The following is a 22090-nucleotide window of genomic DNA, read 5'->3' on the forward strand; positions in this document are numbered from 1 at the left end:
CTCCCTAAAACTTTTCCCCCCCTGGACGAATCCTCACCAAACTTTTCAAAACAATTCAGAGTGGGCCATATACTTTTTTTGCAAAGTTTGGTAAGTATTCGTCCAGGGGGAGCGAAGTTATAAGCCGCCCAAAAAGTGCTCTTCCTATGGAAACACCAACTTAACCATAACTACATGGCCGCTACCGCGGCCATGTAATATATATATATATATATATATATATATATATATATATATATATATATTATCAATTCTACATTCAAGTAGCCAAGTCGAGCTGCACTCTCCACAACGCCGTACTTGCCCAATTTCCACCAAACAGCAAACGAAGGTAGGGGGGGGGGGGGGGAAATGAAACTCCACACCAACCGTTTTTCGTTTTGCTGATTTTCTTCTTTTATTGATCCACACGGGGAAAAGAAAGCATTTAAAAACTATGGAAATCCATTTCCAAAATAGAGAGTGTGACCCCAGTGTGGGTCCTCCCAAGTACAACACTCGATGCGTGACGCGTTTCGCGGCTAACTCGCCGCTTTTTCACAACAAAAACCCTCTCCACCATACACCATTTAAAAACATGAGACTAGGAGGAGGAGAGAGGGGAAAGGGAGGGGGCGGGCAAACAGCCAACACAGAGATCGAAAAGGGCCACATTTAGTGATCTGCATTACGTACCAAATCCATGGCAGACATCTTTGCCTAGTGTGTTTGCCTAACGGACATACATTCATTCGAATGAGCATTTTATTGCTAGAGGTAAATTTAAAGTGCATTGTGCATTAGCAGCTAAGATAAAATATCTATATCCTAAAAAACATTCATTCAACCCATTGACTCTAATTGCCTCTTTGTCTTTTACTTATAACATATATCGATCGTATTGGGCAAAAAGAGAGAAAGATTTTAGATTTAAAATTTAAAAAAGCATGGAACATTCACAGCCTAAATTGTTTTTCATTTTTGAAATGACTAGTGCATAATTCAAACCATCTTTAACTCCCTTAATAGGATATAAACGAATATCTACACCCCCAAATTATGGGTCTCTATGGCTCACCCCTAATCTGTTAGGTCTTATTTCATTATAACAATAGTGTCCGGGATCCAATCGTTTGTAATATTAGATCTCTGCTCGGGCCCCTGTTTGTCTATTTATTGAAATAAAATACTTAGTACATGGGAGATCCCAATTTCAACATAATAATTGAAATCGAGATAACATACTCGATATATCAGGCCATGAATGGAAAATTGTCCCCAAATACACAACAACATTAGTGGGTTGATATCCAGTTTGCAGACTATATATTTTTCTGGTTAAGTCTACTTCCCAATTGGCCTCTCCTTGCTCTCCCTCTCCCCCTCTCTCCCCCCCATTCCCCTATATAAAGAAAATAGTGCAGAGCAACAAATGTGCTCAAAAGCAAACACAAAATTAACAACACCATTAGAGATTATTTAAAATACAAAAACTTTAAAACCAACTATTTGATATAATATATCGTTTCGGAGCACCTATTCATTCTTTAGAAACCGTGAAGGGAATATGAATACTAATTTTACATAGTATAAGGTAAGCAAAGTAAACATATAGTTCCTATTTCAATGGGGATGTGCAGATAAGGGACAAAAGCATTGCTTAAGCTACCCAGAAAGGTGTATAACTCTTTATCAATGTTATGCCCGTTGGGCTGTTTACTCTCAAAATCTAGTATGCACCTTGTTTCTTTTTGTCTCAGCTGCTTCTCCTTGTCACCTCCCCGGGGGCCCAACTCTATTTTATACACACCAAAGAATTTGAAACTGTCTATTTCTTTGTTATGACATTCATAAAAATGTTTGGCCATAGGGTAGTTCACATCATTATGTGTGATGGCTCGCACATGTTGTTGTATTCGAATCTTTAACTTGCATTTTGTGCTGCCAATATAGTATTTATGGCATGCACAGGTGAGGGCATATACTACATAGTCTGTTTCACAGGTGATCTGTTGTTTGATCTCTGTTTTGTGTCCTGTCACTGGATGTTTAAAAGTGTCGCCGTCAATTGCAAATTTACATATATTACAGCGTGTGCATTTATGAAAGCCTTTCTTTTTCGCTGTTAACCAGTTTCCTTCTGTCTTTTCTTCTTCCTTGGCCATAAAACTAGGGACCAGCATATCTTTAAAAGACCTGTTTCTTCTAAAAGTGACTTCGGGATGGGGTTTGAGGCTTTTGGCCAGATCCGGGTCAGTTAGCAAAATGCTCCAGTGTTTCCGCAAAATGTGTTTAATATTTTTAATATTTTTTGACTGGTTATCAAAAGTAAGTATGCATCGAGTGCTCTTTTCCCCTTCTGATTGGTCTTTGTTCTTATTTCCAGCTAATAAGGTATGTCTCTCGATTATTCTGGCTTTCAGGAAGGCTCTCTCAATGACTTTTTTAGGGTACATCTGCCTCCTGAAACCTGCTGCCGTCAATTTGCTTTCTCTATCGTAAGACTCCAAAGTGGTATTGTTTCTTCTGAGTCTCACAAATTCTCCATAGGGGACACTCCAGATCACATGTTTAGGATGTCCACTATGTGCGTGTAGAGGAGTATTTGAGCCAATCTTCTTTCGATGCAACTCACAAGTTATTTTCTCATTCACAATTCTGATATTGACGTCCAGAAAGGTAATTAATGTCCGGCTGTGAGTCTCCGTGAATCTTAAGTTTTTTTTGTTTTGGTTCAATTCCTTTACGTACTCTAACCAGCCCTTTGCAGTACCTCTCCAGATCACAAACAGGTCATCGATGTATCTTAACCATAAAACCACATTTTGCGTATGTACCTGATTCCCATCTGACCATGCCTCAAGTTCTTCCCACAACCCCATCATGAGGTTTGCGTAGGAAGGCGCGAAAGTTGTTCCCATCGCCGTCCCTTGCATTTGCTTGAAATATTCATTGTTAAAAAGGAAAACATTGTTCGTGAGGCATAAATTGATCATTTGCATCACCATCTCATTATGTTTCAAAAAGTATAATATATATATATTTATATTTAGAAGGTATATTCGATATAAACGTATATTCTCTATAATAATTTATATAATTAATATAATTAGTTTAGTAGGCCTGGCTCACTTACACACTTGTGTCCATTGTAGTCGAAAATATACATATATATTCTGCAATGGACAGAAGTGTATAAGTGAGCCAGGCCTTCCCATTTTCAAGACGAAAACAAAAAATGGTTTGTTGTACATTGTGGTTGAGGTGTGAAAAATGATTTACGTAAAATAGAAAACAGGTGACAAAAGATCTGTTCTCATTGTGGGAATCTTTTTAGAGAAGCCAATCTGAAGTTTTCTGTAATCTATGGTATTTGTGAACACCTTTCACCCATATGAGAAATAGGAAAAAGACCATTATAACGTAAAATGTGCACAGGTGCAGTGCAAGTTTGCACCAGCCGTTTCACTGCACAAACATTGTCTCTGTATGAATATGAATTGCAGATATGTATTGTGCACTCTGGCACTTTTTGCACCAGTTCAAATGTTGGTATAAAATGGTGCTACAATGGTGTAATGTTTATGTTATTCAAGCTTAGCAGGCATGGTAAAGCAGCCATGTTGTATATTGCAGTTCTACCCATGAGAATATGTTAAGGGTCTGTCAAGATGTACATTTTGTTTTATCTGCATTTTCTTTCGTTTCTTTCTCCCTTCCAACAACTGACTCTGAGAACTCCCTCCTGCGATACCTGAGCGACGACAAGATCCTCGTGATACAGGAGGAGACTGTGACGCAGAAGGACAATAAGCGAGACACAGGTCGAAAGTCACGGAAAAAGGGCAAGAACCCAGGAAGCCCCAACTTTCCCATCAGCCCCTCCCTTTTGACGTCCACCGCGAGGCTGGAACCTGGCCAACAAGACGTCTTAAACTTTACACTGGCGGAGAGTAATACAGTCCCACTATACCATGTAAGTTCTGTCACATCGCTCACAAGTGCGCTAAATGCTTAGACAACACTGAAATGGTTGCAATCACAGGCGCAAATGACAAGCATTTAAGTCCTCATCACGAGTCTGCTGGAAAAGGTAAAAACAGGTGTTATTTGAAACACTGCCCTTGCTTCTGTGTACCTGATTATAGTAGTCTAAGGAAAACCGAAGGAGGTCAATACTGACTTATTGTTAGATGACATATCACATGAAAACGCCTCCAAATGTTGCAACCACCCATACCACGCAAGAGGTGGCTGAAATCCCCCGAAGATTTAGAAAGTTACTTTATTCTGTAATAAAGGGAATTGCAAGGACCTCCAGTGCTTTTCTATGGGGACTCCCAGCAGAGGTGAAAAATTAGGCATCCTGGATGCCCACCTTTTCACCCCCTTTACAATGTAATGAATAGGGTTCTATGTGATTTAGTCGAAAACAATCCTTTGAATCCATTTTGATGGAGAAAAAAACATATTTTGGCTTATTTTGCCACAAATACATGCAGGCGGCGATCACCCGCAGCCAACCGATAACCCCTACAAATTAGTTAGTACCATAAACCCACCTCCACCATATATTTGCGGGAACATTTGATCAAAATAAATTTGCTGAAAACAAATTTGATGGCTTCTCCCACAATTAAACCTCCCTATCCCAATGAATCGAATGGCTGATACTCATTGTTCTCTGCATTATAGACAATTGTACAGTAGAGGAATGATCTACTTATGTACAGAAATAATTTCCAACCTGTTCATGAGCCCGCTGCGGGGTGGGCTGGGCTGGTAATGGATCTGAGCCCTCGCCGAGGCCCCTGCTTCTCTTTGGCCTACCTGGGATCTTGCTGGCGGGCCGTTATAGGTCCAGCCCATGCCAGACCAGGCTCAAATATGTTATGTTTATGGTTATTGAATTTATATAGCGCTTTAAGCCAAAGCACTTTACAGTTTAACAACAGGTATAAAAGTGAGAGAAGCATAATTACAAACATGAAACAAGTCATTAGAACAATAAGTAGAACAATTTACTAAAGGAGGGGGAGAGTGGGGGAAGGAGAGGGGTTAGGTGATGGGGGTTACAATGTCTGTTTTGAGGTCGGGGAGGTGGGGGGAAAGGGGAGTGGTCTGGTGTCCTCAATTCCCTTAGGAGGTATGAGTGACGGGTTTAAGGTCATTGGGGAAGAGGTAAGGAAGGAGGGGAAGGGGCGGGCAAGGAAGGGGAGAGAGGTAGGGAAGGGGAATTATGCTGTAGTATTTGTGGAAAGAGTAGATCATGCATCACCTGTGCACTCAGTTGCCATCTAAAAGATGTGTGAGTGAATACATGTGGCGCACGCAAAGATCCTAGGAAGAATCAGTGAAGGAAACAGAATCAGTTGGTGGGTGATGAGAAATGGTTTGGGTTGGCTCGATATTAGTAGCTAGGGCTCAGGGACCCATCAGAGATGTGGGTCTTTTCCCTGGGCATGTGCAGAAATCTGGATTGGGAGGCATTTGGTAGCAGTTCTTAATTTCAGCACATGGTCCTAGATGCAGAAAACACCTGTAAAGAAGGGAGTTGATATTCATTATATCATTAAAGAAAGAAATGGACTTCATGGAGAGGTTCAGGGAAAATGTTATTCCTCTGGGTATCATTAGAGTTTAAGGAGGGATCAGCCTATAATGAGGACATACCCCCCTACAATCTAACTTGGAGTACTGCCATCTTGTGAACCTAAGATCGTAGCTTGAACAGCTCCCATTTTCCTCACTTGGGGTGCAGATTGGAGTTAGGGTAAGATCTTTGGATCCTTGTTGAGCAGGAGACTGATCCTCCAACTCGGGTCTGGTATAACATATTCTGGGGTTAAGTATTTGTGTTCCATTAGCAGAGGGATTCTGGTGATTCGTGAGTTTCTCTGAGAAGACGATGCTGGTGGGTGAATGGGCTGTGATGAAGAAGTGATCTGTTTCATCTATCTTGGCAACTTGTTCTTGGTCTACATACGTATTAATCTAACGGATCCAGTCCTCGGTAAGTTCTTCATTGTGTACTCAAACTAGCTGTGTAAAGTCCACAGGCTGACAATGCATTTATACATGACAGGCATAGTAAGTGTTCTGTGCTGATGCCTGCACTTGCAGTATTGTATTTGTTACAAAGACCCACTTCTCTCATTCCAAATCTAATGGCATACTTTAGAGCTGGTGAATGTATGTGTTGAGCACAGCATTGATGCCTGGGACTTACCATATGCTTACCCTATGCACATATATTACATCAAGCACATTTCACAATGCATAGAATGGAGAGAAACAGAAAGGGAGATTCAACAGCACATAGCATAATGTCTGGAAGGCACAGGCCGCATTTTCTAGGCCATCTCAGTAAAGGGTAGTGCCACTATTCTCTCTTGTTGGGGGAAGAGAAGGATTTTAGGGCAAGTGGGATCTGTCAAACCATGCAGGACTCCTGCAGTCAAGTGCTGCAGTCAAGGCAAACAGTCTTCCTCTGGTAGCCCACACAAGGCACAAGGCCGGCGGAATGTAACAACGGTTGTGGTCTTGACATACATTTTAGAATAACACTATAGAGGTAATTGAACTCACCATTAATGAAGTTGGGATCCGTCAACGAGATGCAAATGAAATGGAGAGATGGAGACCTTGAGCTTTCTGTCCATGCAGACTTTTGCATTTGGTCCCCAACTAAAAAAATAAACCACCATTTGGGTGTCATTGTAACGATCACTGGTAGCACCTGAAGGTTTAACGTTTGGGAACAGTTGTGTATTTTTAAACAATGTTGTGTTATGTCATAGGGTTGTCCAACTCGTAGCCTCGAGGGCTATGTCCGTGTCAGGTTTTCAGGAAACCCCTCATTAATATTCATGAGATAGATTTGCAATAATGATTCTAAATGTATGCACATTTTCCCTCATGAATATTAATGAGGGATATCCTGAAACCCTGTCAGGATCCCGGCCCTCAAGGCCTGGAGTTGGACAACCCTACAAATCGAAGAGAACTACACTTGTATTCGTTTTCCAGAAAATAGTAAATTGATCAAAGAATCGAACCAATAGATTTGTGTAGATCGCACACCTCTTCTAGTCACACCTCCTGTCCACAGCTTAGTCATTCAAAGCTGTTTGTTTTGTTGCTGGATTTACGGAAGCTGAATAAGTGGGGCATTTTACGAGTGAAATGGCCGTTTAGGCAGTGGGTCCTTTTTTTCTGAACCACGGTACCGAGCAGCCTACCGACAGAGATATCGACTGCGATTGCAACATGGCCCCTGCCTCTTTCACCTTGTGTCTCTCCCGCGCTCAATGCTATGTGAAGGTGACTGATGGCCCATCGGCGAAATAACTGGTGCGTATAAGGTTATGCAAGAAAGGTGCCTCACATGGGTTTAAGGAGTTCCATCTTTTGGGTGCATTCCTTCCATGTGCTAGTCGCATAGAAAGAGTCTCATTCTGAAGGGGGCAACAGAGGTCACACGTGCTTTAGTTGGAGACAAAGAAAGCATTATGGGAATTAGGCAAACCAATGCCAAGTGTTGTGTTGAAGGATGTGGTAAAAAGCATCTGCAAATGTGTTGGATTTAATTCCACAATGCTCTAAAGAAACATGCACAGGTGTGATGGTTTACATTATAAGTGTAATGTCTTTCATATACAAGATTGGTGGTTTATTTACACCGTATGCCCCTGTGATTGGCGGTTCAATTCATTAAGTGGGCCTCATTACGACCCAGGCGGTAAGGGGTTTACGGCGGCGTAAACAGCGCCGACCCTTACCGCCTGATTCCGAGGTCCCTTAGCGCCATGGAGGATTTAACACCTGCTTTTAGCAGGTGTTAAAATCCATGGCGCTAAGGGACCTTGTTGTTAATTACGCCACCGTAATTTACGGTGGTGTAATTAACGCCTTCCCCACTCCCATTATGCCCTATGGGGCAAAAATGGGAATGGGGAAGGGTAAATGGGGATTGGGGACTTACCGCCCCGCCAACCTCGGAATGGGGCGGTAAGTCCGCCAACCACCATGGCGTAAACTTAGTTTACGCCATGGTGGTAAAGGTACGACCCAGGCGGTAACTTACCGCCTGGGTCGTAATGAGGCCCACTGTAAAGAAACCAATTACGAGGTGTTAAGTAGACAAGCGTGCAGGTGGCTTCTGCAAGAGGGTGTGATCTCTGATTTCCAATGGTGCGCTCGCTCTCACTGTCAGAGTGATATTTACTCACATCGTGAGCGAGATGCACAGTGGGTTCACGACACTCACACTCACTGGCGTTAAACCAGTCAGGATGAGAAGAGTGGGCCCCGCCCAGCTGGCTGCTTCAACATGCGCAGCATACTGTTTTTATTGCTTTCACGTCCCTGAAATGATGTGTCACGATAATGCCCCTGCGAGTGAAAATGAGCCTTGGGACGTGGTGGGCACGGCTGGGTTATGCGCACAGCCGCGCGTGGTATTAGTATTTTGCATTATTGGCTCTGGAGAAAGCCTTTGCACTCGTTCCTTCTTCTCTGCTCCTCCAATGCTTTGAGGCGTTGCTGGGAGGCTGGGGGGGAGGAGGGGCTGGGGGGACTATAACCCAGTGTCTTTTGTTTGTAGCCCCGGATAGAAGCCCAAGAGCTACAACCAAAATGCTAGCTAGCCCCGAGTCCCGACAGTCCCGACATTAGCGTACGTAGCCCCGGACCTATCGCCGACCTACCACCACCCCATGGCATCCCTCAGCCATTTCTCTGTACATCCTACTAACAGGAGGTGAGTGTCTAAAGCGAATAGCGGGTAGCATATCACCATGGAAACCACCAGGTGAGCCCTTGCCTGTTCAGGTCAGCAGCAAATGGCAATTCGTTTTTGCTCCCGTTCCCACAAGTTACAAAAACCTGGCTGCGCCTGTTAGGCCACTCCTCTTTTAAAGGTTCCTTAGCTCCTTGCCATGCTAAGGTCACTGCAAACACTTCGTGGGCCTCTGCCACAAATATTTTTTCATGACTCATTAGGGCCCGCTCGGTTTGTTATCCCTCTGAGTCACTGAGCTCAAGCACCCACATGGTCACCCAGTCTCTTCCCCCAAGTCATTTGAAACAAGCCAATTCCCCTAATTAAGAATTTCCCTATCCCTGCGAACCTGACTCACTTTCCCATTGAAGTCACATTTTCAATATGTGTTACCTTGAAAGTATATGTTGTGTTCTGCTATTGCTTATCACTACATCCTTACTGGCTGGCTGTGTGCTATATGAATACTATAAAAAATAAAACAAGGGGTGCAGTTAATGTTTGATAGACCATCTCATGTTAACAATAATATAGCACAACTCTGAGTCAGTGTTCCATTTTCACTAAAATGTAATTACCCAATGCAATGGTACTCAGTTTACAGACCAGCAAAGCATAACAGACACACCCCTTTTTAGATAGAGAATGATGAGACACACCAGGAAAGAGGAGTCTCTTCACTTAATTTACCAATACCTTCTTTCCTTCTTAAGCTTATTAAAAAACCACATGAAAAAATAATCATATATAAAACAAATCTAAACAAACAAAGAATATGAAACACTCATTGGCAAAGCCAGAGGAGTGGGCAGGCGGTCCTCATTCATATGACAATTAGGTCATTCAAGCCACGTTGTCGGTTCCAAGGGCAGGGGAGATAGCAACATGCTCCTGCTTGCAGCCTTGCATGTGCAGACTTGAACTCCGCCGGCACAAGAAGGAAAGTACCAGATGACCAGCCTACTCTCTGTGTACCCCAACACTTTGGAATCTCTTCCCAATCATCATCAGACTCGCTCCCTCCATTTTACAGTTCAGGAAAGAGCCCTTCACTGAATGGCTACTCCTTAGCACCTTGGTCCACACACACTGAACTCTCCACCCTACCTGAGACTAGGTGATCTGCTCCTCACTGTTTCCTCACCTGGTTGCTTGTAGATTCCTTGCTGCAAAATTGCGCACCCTCCCCCTCCCCTGTGTGAGTTACCCACTTCCTGTTTCTCTGCTTCCTTCACTGTGTTCGTCACCCTATGATTGTAAAGTGCTAAATTGCTTCCCAAAGCTAGGTTTGTGCTCAATAAATACCCTATTAATATTAACAATAATATGAACCCACTTTCCCTTCATATGACAATCAAGTAATTCAAGCCCCATTGCTGGTACGAAGGCCAAAGGAGAGAACAATGTGTTCTGGCCTTGAAAGTCGCTTCACCCTTTATCTGGCAATCACATAATGCAAGCCCCATTGCTGAGGTATTTTAATTGAATAAATGTTCCCTTTCTGACAGCACAAGTGTGCTCCCTGACTATAACTGATCTTCGCTGTCCTGCCTTAGGGTTCAATCTAGCGAATCCTAAACTCTTCTCAGGTTGCAAGCTAGGGAAGCATAGCATTGTTTGCTCTATGCTCAGCCTTATAAAGAATGTTTTTACGTTTGTGCAAGCAACCTTGTTGAGGTCCTTTCCTCTAATGACATTTTTCTTGGTGGAAAGGAGCTCAGCAAGGCTGTTTACAACACTAAGTGACAATCAATGGCATGAGTGTGGGTAGGGTGGAAAATGGGCAAACCACTGCAGATGTATTGCGCTCACACTAGATAGTGCTAACGCATAACCTACGAGACACAACTAGAAAACATTTCACAAGTGTGAGGCAGGCATGGTATAACAAGTAAAGACACAGACATAAAAGGTACATGTTTCAACACCTTTATTAAATTTTACTGGGGACTTCCTAGCTGGCCCTAATTCTACAATGGGTGTAGTCTCGACAATCAAAGTAAAATAAAATGGTCCTAGTCAGTCAGTCAAACAAAGGAAAAAGTCTGTGTCAGAAACCTATACTTGCCCTCACGTTTCACAATAACTGTTTAAAAATAAAGTGTGTATCAAAAGAATGTCAGCCCTTCATGACCTAAAAATCCATATTGACAAAATAAGATATGAAGGCTAAGTGCACTGTTACTCCTGCTCAACCTATCAGCAGCATTTGACCTGGTAGATCATAATATCCTAGGTCAACACCTCCCCACATCAGCCTACTTCTCCCCAGAAGCCATCACCTGAATTAACTCCTTCCTGGGATTTAGATCCATCTGAGTCTTTGCAGAAAACGCCACTGCACCCCTGACTCCCATTGCCTGTGGTATGCCACAAGGCTCCTGCGTATCCCCTACCTTGTACAACATATTCATTATTCCCCTATTCACCTTCTTGGACTCCCTCAGCATATCTTAGACAAATTACGCGGATGACACACATAACCTCCTACCCCTCCCAGGCAACTACACAGAAGACTCAGCCACTCTGAACTCCATCTACCTAACCATCCAGACCTGGATGGTCACACACCGTCTTTGTCTCAACGACAAAAAAACAGAGCTACTCATAGTGGGCTCCCAACTGTCCTAAATAGATTTGATCCCCAATATGCCTCTTTCAATATCGATAGCCTCCCCATTCCAGTTTCTCCTGTCGTGAAAACCCTAGGAGTTTATACCTTCACGCCTCCCTGTCCCTATCACGACAAGTTAATGCCATAGCAATCGACCGTAGCATATTCCACCAAACAGATCAATGCATGCACACGGTTTCTCGACCCAGACAGCTGTCTTACCATTGCCCGTGCCACTATTGGATCTAAGCTTGACTACTGCAATGCCCTCTTTGCAGGCACGACTGAACAAAACATACAAAAAATGCAAGTCATTCAGAACAATGCTCTCTGAGCTGCACTGAACATTCCGAAGAAAGACCACATCACGGCAGCAAGAAAAAAAGCGCACCGGCTCCTGATCTGTGAAAGGATCATCTTTAAAACACTCTCCATCACTCAAATATGTCTGTCCAAGGATGGCTCCCTACCTAGCTCAAAGACGTACCAGAAGCAACTATTGTAGACCTACCAGATTAGCATACACCAACCGCATCACTCAGCCCAAATTCAAAAGAACCAAAGCCGACGGATCCAGCCACTCGATCATAGCCGCCAAACACTGGAACACCCCCCCTACCTTGAGGGCTCAATGCTCGTATTGGACCTTTCGGGGGGTGCTTAAAACATTGCTATTGCCCTAACGAACAACTATATCAGTTTTCTTATGACATTGCCCGTCTACTTACGACTAATGCCTACTGTGCCCTGCCTATGTAACATGAAATATAAAAGCATCTTGGTGCCTCAGGGCTTAGTGCTCTATATACATGTAAAAATAAATAAATAAATGGCAATGAAAGGGGCTCACCTCCCTTCCCCAAGTTCAATTCACTGGGGTATTTACAAAGTTCCTTCATGAGGGGTAGCATGCACAGTTCAAAGATTTTCCATGAATCTGTTAGGCTTCCCTCACCTATTTCAATGTCAGTTCAATATACATAACAGTTCTCTTCAATGGATTCTTTGGGGCTTCCCTCACCGGACTTCACGTTTCTCAAATAAACAGATATTCACAAAATGACTTCTTAGTTAATTTCCTTCAAACATGGCTGAAACACTTTCCAGGCAAACAGCTCTACTTCACGGAGCTCAGGGAGAACTCCCTTCCCCAACCTTTCTACTTCTCTTTCACAATGTTCACCTGTCAGAGACCTTCTCAACCACATAGAATTATCACCCCCATGCATGACCACTCGCAGGCAAGGTCCTTATCATTATCTCCGTGCCAGATACTTTCACAGCCACACAGTAGTCTCACCCCTATGCGTGATCACTGTAGAGGTCGAAGTGGGTGGGAGCAGTCAGGAGCGGTGGAATGGTTTCGTTTTAAAATAAAAGTATAGGAAGAAGTTGAAGCTTGCACTTCAGTGCACTACACAGAACATTCCCATAAAGAGCAGATGTGTTTGTTTGGGGGTTTGGATTGTTTGTCGGAGGGGGTGTGGCGATGGTGTTTGTGGGGAGCGGGGGAAGGCCAGCAGGGAACATAGTTCCACTACTTCTTTTCGACACTTCAACCACTGTATCACTGTGACAATAGAGTTAGTTTCTCAATGTCCGTGCCTCTTGCACTTGGATTCGCAGAACGGCCACTCTGTTCCTTGTTTCACAAAAACATATAGTTCATTAGGACAGGACCATGGCCACTCTGTTCCTCGTTTCACAAAAAATATCGATTCACTTTTATATTAGCCTTTCAGGATCTGTGCATGCTCTCTTTCCCTCGTGCCTTTTCCTTCAATGTCTTTCAATACATTTAGCTTTCATTAGTCACTGTTCCATTATCTTTTAAGAGGCGTTTAACAGCGTGCCTTTTCACGAAAAATATCGATTCACTTTTATATTAGCCTTTCAGGATCTGTGCATGCTCTCTTTCCCTCGTGCCTTTTCCTTCAATGTCTTTCAATACATTTAGCTTTCATTAGTCACTGTTCCATTATCTTTTAAGAGGCGTTTAACAGCGTGCCTTCTCACACGGTACCAATCAGTTACTTTGTTTCTTATGGGCTTCCTCGTCAGCTAAATACATGCAAGCTTTCACTTCAATGTCTTTATCCTTCAATGCAAACTCTTGCATGTATTATAAACCAGGCTCTCCCTTTCTTTGAACGTCACCGGATGTGGTTGCTTTTGCGCGTCCTTCTGTTTTCAGCTCGTCGACATCTGGGTCTTGCCCACCTGCCCCTAAGACACTGCCTGGTGACCCTGCGGACCCAGTGAGGATGCAAGCAGTTTGCTGCCGCATTGAGGAAAGGTATTAGCCGGCCCCTCGGCTCCCTTCTCTAAAATCTCCCGGCTTCTTGGGGACATGGCTCCCTCACCGTGATTTCTACTGCCTCAACTTGCAGCCTGTCAGTATGTGGCATCCTGTTCACCCTGGCCTGGTTCTCGGCAGATCTCTCTCAACTGCTCCTCCATCTTGCCATCCAGCTTGCCTTCCTTCTTTGCCCCTGACTCGCTCTATGTGTCTTTCCATGCTCCAGCTTTTATAGTTTGGATAATGGTCCATGAGTTTCAGATGTGTGTGATTGTGACAGAGTGCCTGACCATTCCTGACCTTATTAGTGGGACAAGGCCAGTGCATGTTACTAGTGGTAATCTTTCTAGTCTCAGTCTTCCTCTTCCTCGTCTCAGTAGTTGGACATATAAGGAAAGGAGGGGAGTTATGGGAGTTGTAATTTCCCATAAATGTAGAGGGAATATGAGGTAAATAACTGTCAGGAATTGGGGGATACAATATCTCACCTTGTGGTGTGTCTGCCCCACTCCCTGAGGACCCCCTACCCAGTTGATCCTCCCTCGCTTGTGCACCTCCATGGTCAGGGTCCAATAGCGATGGCCCTTCCCTGGCCACCTGAATAAGGGAACCCCGGGACTGAGTCGTGAAACACCTTCAGGTTTGTCAGAGTCCTCATGACGGGAAATTGAGAAGAATGTGTTTTTTAGATGTATAACTAAAATATTTAACCTTATATGGATTTTATATAAAATCATAGTGGGATTTGGAACTAAAGGAAACTCTGCTTCGACAATATTGTTTAGAGGGCGAAGATAATGAATACATCTCCACGAGCCCCCAGTTGATTTCTTCACTGGATACACAGCTGTGTTACATGGGGACTCAGATGGCACCAATATTCCTTACTTCAGTAAAGCAGAAATGTATACTTTATGTTACCTTATGTAATGTAGACTTGCACTGATGAAGGAGCACTTTGCTCCGAAATGCATTGACACCATTAGTGGATTGTAACTGTGGGAGATGGTAGCCGCGTCTTCACTAAGTCTTAATTAGTGATTACCTTAAAACTTTCTGCTTTATTAACAAATCACACCTTGATTCAGACTGGTGATTTATTCTACGCAACCAATTTTTTTTTTACAAAAGGAACCATTACCACTGGAAACAGTATCATCCTTGTGAATTACACTGTCCCTTTTTGGACAATATACAGAGAGCGCTATGTGGCCAGGTTTGTTTACCTGGTATATTTGGACTTCTTGCTTTACGAGTCAGGGTGTCTCCAGACTCATCGAAGCCAGCTCCTGTGAATCTTTTCTAATTACCTTCCCGAATTTTATCGTCCATGAAAAAATTTCAAGAAATACCAATTTACATAGTGGTGCCCACTTATTTTTCTTCATGCTCTTTGATTCCATCCCTACCTGTTTCTTCATCTGCCTTTGCACTGGCAATCCCTGGCATAAATTGTGGTAAAATAATGCCACCATTTTATCCCACATTTCTCTCATATCTCAAGACACTATCTCTCTTGAATATCTTGAATAAAGGCAACAAAATCTTCATCCTTACCCATCTTCCTAGTCATAATCGCACCGATATCTGATGTATCAGGATATTGTACTCTGAGCACTTGCCATACAAGTGCTGTGAAATTATTAAAAGATGCTTCATAGTGTGTCATGTTTTATGCAGTGACACCTGCATTTCCTCCTCGCTTCCAAAGGTCATCAGCCCTCTCCCATAAGATGGCTTCTAGCAGGCCTTTTATGTCACCTATAGCTAACGTCATTCCTGATGGCATTCTTTCTAACTCATAAATACATTTTCCTGCACCTGAATTCAAACTAGGTAATTTACATTTCAAATTATCCTTGTCCATTTGTGGCCATGGAATATATTGTGGTCGTCCTCCTCCTTTGTCTAATATTGGGAATTACGAAAACCCTGATCCATAATCATACCAACCTACACTTTGTGTCTTCCAGGTGGGGCTAGTCTCGCCCATTAGTCTCCGCCCTGGTAATGACCTTAATCTGCTTACCTCTGGTGGGGGATACATCCCCTGCACTGTGCGACCGTGCTTGTGGTCGCACAGTGTATGGTGTCGGTTCTGGTGTTTTTTCTTTAGGGACTTCTAGGTCTGACCATTTTACCCCTTTCTCTACACTCAAATCTTTCGGAAACTGCCTGTGCCCTCTCTTCGTGCGTTTTCGTTTTCTTCTCTTTCTTCATCTGACATCATTATGCCCCAGCTTGTATGACTTTCACCCCTTTCCACATCATCAAGATCTAGTCTACTCAAAGACAGCGCCCTATGCTCATCTGTTAATGTGTCACCTCACCTTTCTCCTATTTCCCTCAATAAAGATCCTCCATCATTCTCTTGGGTCTAATTTCCATCCTTATCTATCATTTCCCTATATAAATCCCCAATCCTCTTTCCTATGTTTTCTGCTTCATGCTCATCAGCTCCTGTCTGTATTCTCGGTATCCCTTGCAATTCCTTGCAGGACTGTATTGACCCTCTCTCTTCCTCAAATCATTCTCGTGCTTTGTTCGGCAATATACTTCTATTAAAATAGATAGCCTATCTCATCATCCTTTAGTCCCATGCTTCTGTGCATCTCATCATCCATTCTTCTCATCTCTCTTTTCTCTTCTTCCTCTTGTCTCTTTTGCAAGTTGCGTACTTTCATTTTTTGATTTCTATCTCCTATCGCTTCTTCGCTTCTAGTCTTTCTTTTTCTTTCCTTGCCTCGTACCTTCTTCATTCTCCCTTTCGCATCCACTCTTTTTCCTTCTCTTCTTTGTTTGTTTTCTCATGTTCTCCTTCCTTCTTTCCCCCTCTTCTTTTTCGTCTCTTTCTCAAACTCCTTCAATGCCCTTATCATCTAGCTTTAGTAATATCTGTCCTCCTATCCATTCATTCTGTACAAATGTTTCTCCCTTAACCTTGTCTTTCACTTCCCTTTGTCTCCTCGCTTCTTCCTCTATCTCCATCCGTCTGTCCTTTCCCTCATCACACTTTTTACTTTCATTGCGTGCTGGCATATATATGAGTTCTCTACTTTTGCTCTCTTCTGCATTATCCTCATTGTTATAAGCAGGGGGCTCGTATGTCAGATTTACATACCCCGCTACTGCTTTCAATTCCTTTAAAGGACAAAATCCTTGTTCCTCAGTATCTGTGATCTTGTTTTCAGAAGGGGAAAGATGAGATTTTGCAGGAGTGGATAGAGGAGCCGAAGGCATTATATCCTCCTCCTTATGCTGGTTAAGCATCCACTCCTTCTCAGGCGGATCTTCTTTCTCGCTCTGATACATTTTTACAACCTAAAACAGCAAATCTTTTCTGTAACTTCTTCTTCTTGTATTGAGCATGCAAATATGTTGTCATATCTCACAATACTGTTTTTGACAATAAACCCTCTTGAGGCCACAGCTTGAGTATTTTATTAGTCGTGCCTCTGACCCACTCCGTGTGATACTGTCTTATTTTGGGATTGTATCTCGGCAGTGTCCTGCATAGGTATAGAAGAGGAGTGTCCCCCATGATAAGTCGATCTTGACTGTCAATATTTACCAGACCTTTTAGTCTTTTATTTATTTTATCAAAAATACCATTCTGATTAATTTGAGCAGGCACCATCAATCGCCGCTTATTATCAAAAAACAATTTTTTAACACATTCTAAAACTGTTAACCGTTTTTGTTGCTTTATTACTGATGTTTTGAGAGTATCTTATTTATTTATTCTCCTTTGATTTTTACCCTCCTGATTAACATCAATCTCTTGTTTTAAATATCAGATGATCACCTCAATTTTTTACAATTGGTTTATATCTCCTAATCTAGACACAATAAAAGTTTTATACTGACATATTTATAACCCTATACACACGTGCACTTTAAAATTTACTGCGTATACCTTCATTTGCTATCTTTAGTAAATGAATCTTATCTCACTTTTTACCCCATTTTGGAGTTTGATACGCACTCTTCTTTTTTGGCCTTGCCTCTGGAATCCTTAAATAATACCCCTCTTTGGAGTTTTAGTGCATAACCTTCTGCCCCTCTTGGAACCAGGAATTGAGGTATCTATTTCTCTTCTTTCTAATCCTCCAAAATCCTGTTACTTCCATGCATCTATTTACAATACAGTTCCTGCCCCTATTATTGCCACCTTCCATGTTCTACTTACATCCCTGGCTCAGCTCGAGTCCCTCTGCATTGACTCTTCCCCAATCAACCAGTTTGCCTTCAGTCTGCTGGGCACCTGTGGGGACTAGAAAGGAATTCCGTCAAAGGGACACCTTCTGACCGATTATTCTCACACGCGTGTATTTGCATGCCGATGTCCACAGGAAGCTCAACTGTCTTCTGGCTAATGGCAGAATCAATTGAGAGTCTGAGAGTCTAGTTCTGGGCCTAGGTTGATTAGAGCAGAATCATCCGCACTGCTACCAAAATGTTCTCTAGCACCTTGAAGCATCTCATGTGCTAGATGGAATTCCCAATAATGATCTCAGGCCCAAATAACCATATGTGATTATACAAAGGTTTTATACCTCAATATGCATCATCTATGATGTGATCGTATGTGGCAAATTGTAAAACCTATTGAATGGCTGTATCGGTTAAGGGAACATATGTACCTATAGTATATAAGAGTGTCAACTACATTGGATGCCCCTTATCTGTTAGGTACTCCTTGAACCACCTCTAAATATCTATAATACTGATTATAATGGAAAAATGGGAGTAGGTTGGTGTTTGCAACATTGTATAGCATGTTCCTACATAGACCCTCTGATTGGTTGGCATGCTTTCCCAAACTTTGGCTTTTGGCAGCTCGTTAGCAGCACGCAAAGCAAAATAAAACGTAGGTGCTGAGAGAAACGGCAGACTACTCCCCATGTTCCCAATTAGTCCATCATCTCTCATCGGTCAAGCCCCAAGCCAAGGCTTTTTGATTTGTAGTTGACCTCAAAGCCTGTTCTCTGTTCTGGAACATTCAAGGAAGTGCAGGCACACCATTATCTTGGCCCTTGTTTTAGAATTCTGAATCACGTGTGAGGAGACCATGAATCTGTCCATCTCAACTTTCTGTTTACTGCTATTTTATTCAATTGAGCTGGGTGTCATTGCTCTTTTTGGCCTCTGGGGACTTGCTCACTCCATCTTGCATAGGTTTTCCACATCTTTAATTGTCTAATACTTGGCTCTTGCAGATGTTTTCTTCTTTGCTTAATCTAAGAGAAATATGCCTTACGTACATGGGTTATCCTTTTGACTCCCCTTGTGGCTTGCAATTATTGCTTGAAGTAGCATCCTTGATCCCAGATCAATAGACTCCTCGTTATTCCTCACACAAAGCTGAGTTTCCAGCATCTCCTGACTCTGCAGCCTTGGTCTATCTCTGAGGTAGCATGATTCGTTTTAATACCAGTCTGACATTCATCTTTCCATCATGGCCTCTCTAGCCACTTTATATTGTCCTCTGCAGCAAGCTTCTATATGTCTCATCTACCTTGAGTTTTTGTTTATAGACCCTTATTAGTCAGCAGTTTACTTTATCTTCTTTACATATATGATTTATTCATGTTCAGTTGCATGTTTCTTTTGTTACTTCAGTTCCATCTTTACTCTTTAAGTATTTGCATATCGTTTCAGTGTGTCTCAGTATCTTTCATCCATGATGTCACTCTGCCTTTCATCAGATTTCACTTATAGCTCTATGATGTACAATGGTGTGTGCAGACAGCATTCCACCCATTCAGTGGGAGGGTACATTTGATACGGTTGTCTGAGTGCATATCATCTCTCATACACTTGATGCAGTATTGGGATGATACCTGGTGTCCCACTGTCAGGTGTATTGACCCACGTTTGAGTCATTAAGCTGCAACATTTGGTGCTGTGGGCTTAGAAAATCCAAGATGGCCAAAAAGCCCACATGTGCACCAGAATCCAGGAGAACCGCGCAGTTTGTGCGCACACCAAAATGGTCGCCTAACCTTCCACCCACCAGTGCGAGCGTGATGGGCCACGGGTGCCATGAGTGGAATGTGTGCCAAAGGAAAAACAGCAGTGCCTGTTAGCTTAAAAAGCCCTTTGAAATCACCTTGGTTTCTCTGAATGCAAGCTTTCAAACATTGCAGGATATTCAGAAATCTCACTGAACACCAGCAGACATTTGGCAGAATGAAGTTTTGTGTGCATACAAAATCTGGAAAGAAAAAGAGCCCAAAACAATGTTCATAACAAAACTGGCTGAGCTGTGGAGGTCAGCAGCTTAAGTTAAACTGAACTGAAAACCACTAAAATCGAATGGTTTAAATTAAATGAGGGACCTACTTTTGAGTGTCACATAGTTTGTAACTGTTGAACTGTCATAGTTTTGAACTTAGAATCAGCATTCTATAGCTGCATGTGTAAAAATTGTCAGTTTGATTTGAATGTAGAAAACTGGGAACAAAAAGTGACATTTAGCTGAAATCTGGTTTAATGAAACTGGATTCTGCCTGACAACTACCCCCGACAGGAGTTGAAACTGGATCAACAGCTGTGTTCCCAGGCCTGGCTGCATTCTACTGCCCCACAAAAAGGAGGTCACATGGCCCTGTTGATTGAAAGGGGAGTGGCAGCTGGGGACTGCAGGAAAGTGAACAATGGACTCAGGCAAATGGTATATTGGGGGGGCCGTAAAGTGGCTTCCTCTTGGGGGAAACTGGTAGGGGCAATGCCTCTGCTAGCAGCTGAGCTTGGGGGAAGTGGATAAACCAGTTATTCCACCCTGTGATGTGGGAAGCCACACCCCTTTTTGACCAGGGTATAATTTTAAAAAGATAGATAACTCATTGTGCGGACTGGTCAAAATTATATAGATAATACCATTATTCTTGTGATTTTTCGGTGCACATTTTAAGAGGTTTTAGGACCCTGTGGTATGTTCCTGGGGATAGTAGCGGAAAAAAGGTTGTTACTCCAAATGTCTGCATGTTAAAAATCTGACACTTTATCATCTGAAACCCATATCCCTGGTGCACATTTGTGTAAAATCTGGAAAGGTTTAGAGGTCGTTATCTGGATGAAAAGGGGAGAATTCTGTCATCAGTGGACACGACATCGTACAAAGACAGGGATCGGATGGTTTGGTGCTACAGAAAATATGTTAACTGGACCTATAATATGAGAGAAATGGTACATAGATAAATATGTATTTGGATCAGAAATAGATTTGTGTGCAATTTGACAAGGGGAGGTTCCTCTGACCATAAAACCTACAGCATCACTCTGACACTCCATTTCCTCCCCCCAATCAAGGGAGAGAGGAAAGCTTGGCCAATGATAAGTGAGAGGGGCAGGCTTAGCTAGGCCCAGGAACACACCCATTTTTAAAACACATAAAAAGAGACTGCTGGGACAGGTAGGGACATTCAATTCCATTTGCTGCGGAGCATGCTGACCGACGACTTCACATCCAGAGATCCAACACTTAGACTTCCAAGCTAAACATAGACTACAGAACTTTGAACCTAGAAGGCCCACTGCAAGCAAAAGAATTCTCAGCAGGCCTTCAGAATCCAGCAAACCTAACCCAACTATTCAACAGCCGGGCGAGCTGTTTGAATTCTGTGCCAAGAACTTTTGCCAGTACCCAGAAAGCAGTGTTAGATCCAGAATCCACTTGATCCAGACCGGAAGCAGACCAGAGATCCAGAGAACCACAGGCCGCTGTATCCAAAGAGCTGACCCAGATCGCTGTGAAGTGCCGAGACCAGAACCGGAGTCCAGTCCAAAACCTGACCAGATCCGTGACAATGCCCATTCCTGCCCAAAATATATTGTGAGTACCGCCAGAACTGTGCAGAACCCAATCTCTTAGTTAAAATAATATAATCCAAACTATTTTAACCTAATTAGAACAGCCTCCTAGAAATCATGTCATCTGTCATTTTTAAAGCTGCACAACTGTCACCCGTCAATTCTGCAGCTGCAAGCTGTCAACTGTCATTTTGAGTTTTACTTTAAATCCGAAAATCTACCTTTATTAAATCGTCCGTATCTCCGGAACCGTTTGTGCTAGGAACGAGATTTAACTTTCATCTGAAAGCTTAGAATCTAGGCTTTCCAACGAACCTAGAACCTACTCCCTATACTTTTTCCGTAATCGCGAGACACGCACTCGCGAAATTTACCGCGATTTGCGATTTGGCCCGATTTCTTCATCTGGAGAAATCAGCAGCTTTTTGCTTCTCTTTGCTAAAATTCGTTTGCAATCTGCTAATCATTCATAGAGTATTGTTAAAGTGAGCCTGAACTAATATAAAGTAGCCATCACCTACCCTGAACCTCTAGAGGGAATTAAAAGCAATTTTAGCACCTTTTCACTTCCTTGCAAACCACATCAAAGTAATTTGCCTGT

The 22090-nt window shown here is 42.7% G+C and overlaps 1 protein-coding gene across 1 annotated transcript in view; it reads left to right on the forward strand.

The window, feature by feature from the left end:
• LOC138481058 (connector enhancer of kinase suppressor of ras 2-like) overlaps positions 1 to 22090 on the forward strand; it is a 2957912-nt gene that overhangs the window by 2191133 nt on the left and 744689 nt on the right. The window contains exon 13 of the mRNA XM_069612924.1: positions 3706 to 3955. Coding sequence (XP_069469025.1) covers positions 3706 to 3955 — 250 coding nt within the window. The remainder of the gene's footprint in view (positions 1 to 3705; positions 3956 to 22090) is intronic.

This window comes from Ambystoma mexicanum, chromosome 5p (genome assembly GCF_040938575.1).
Source record: "Ambystoma mexicanum isolate Mex_15411 chromosome 5p, UKY_AmexF1_1, whole genome shotgun sequence".
Classification (NCBI taxonomy): domain Eukaryota; kingdom Metazoa; phylum Chordata; class Amphibia; order Caudata; family Ambystomatidae; genus Ambystoma; species Ambystoma mexicanum.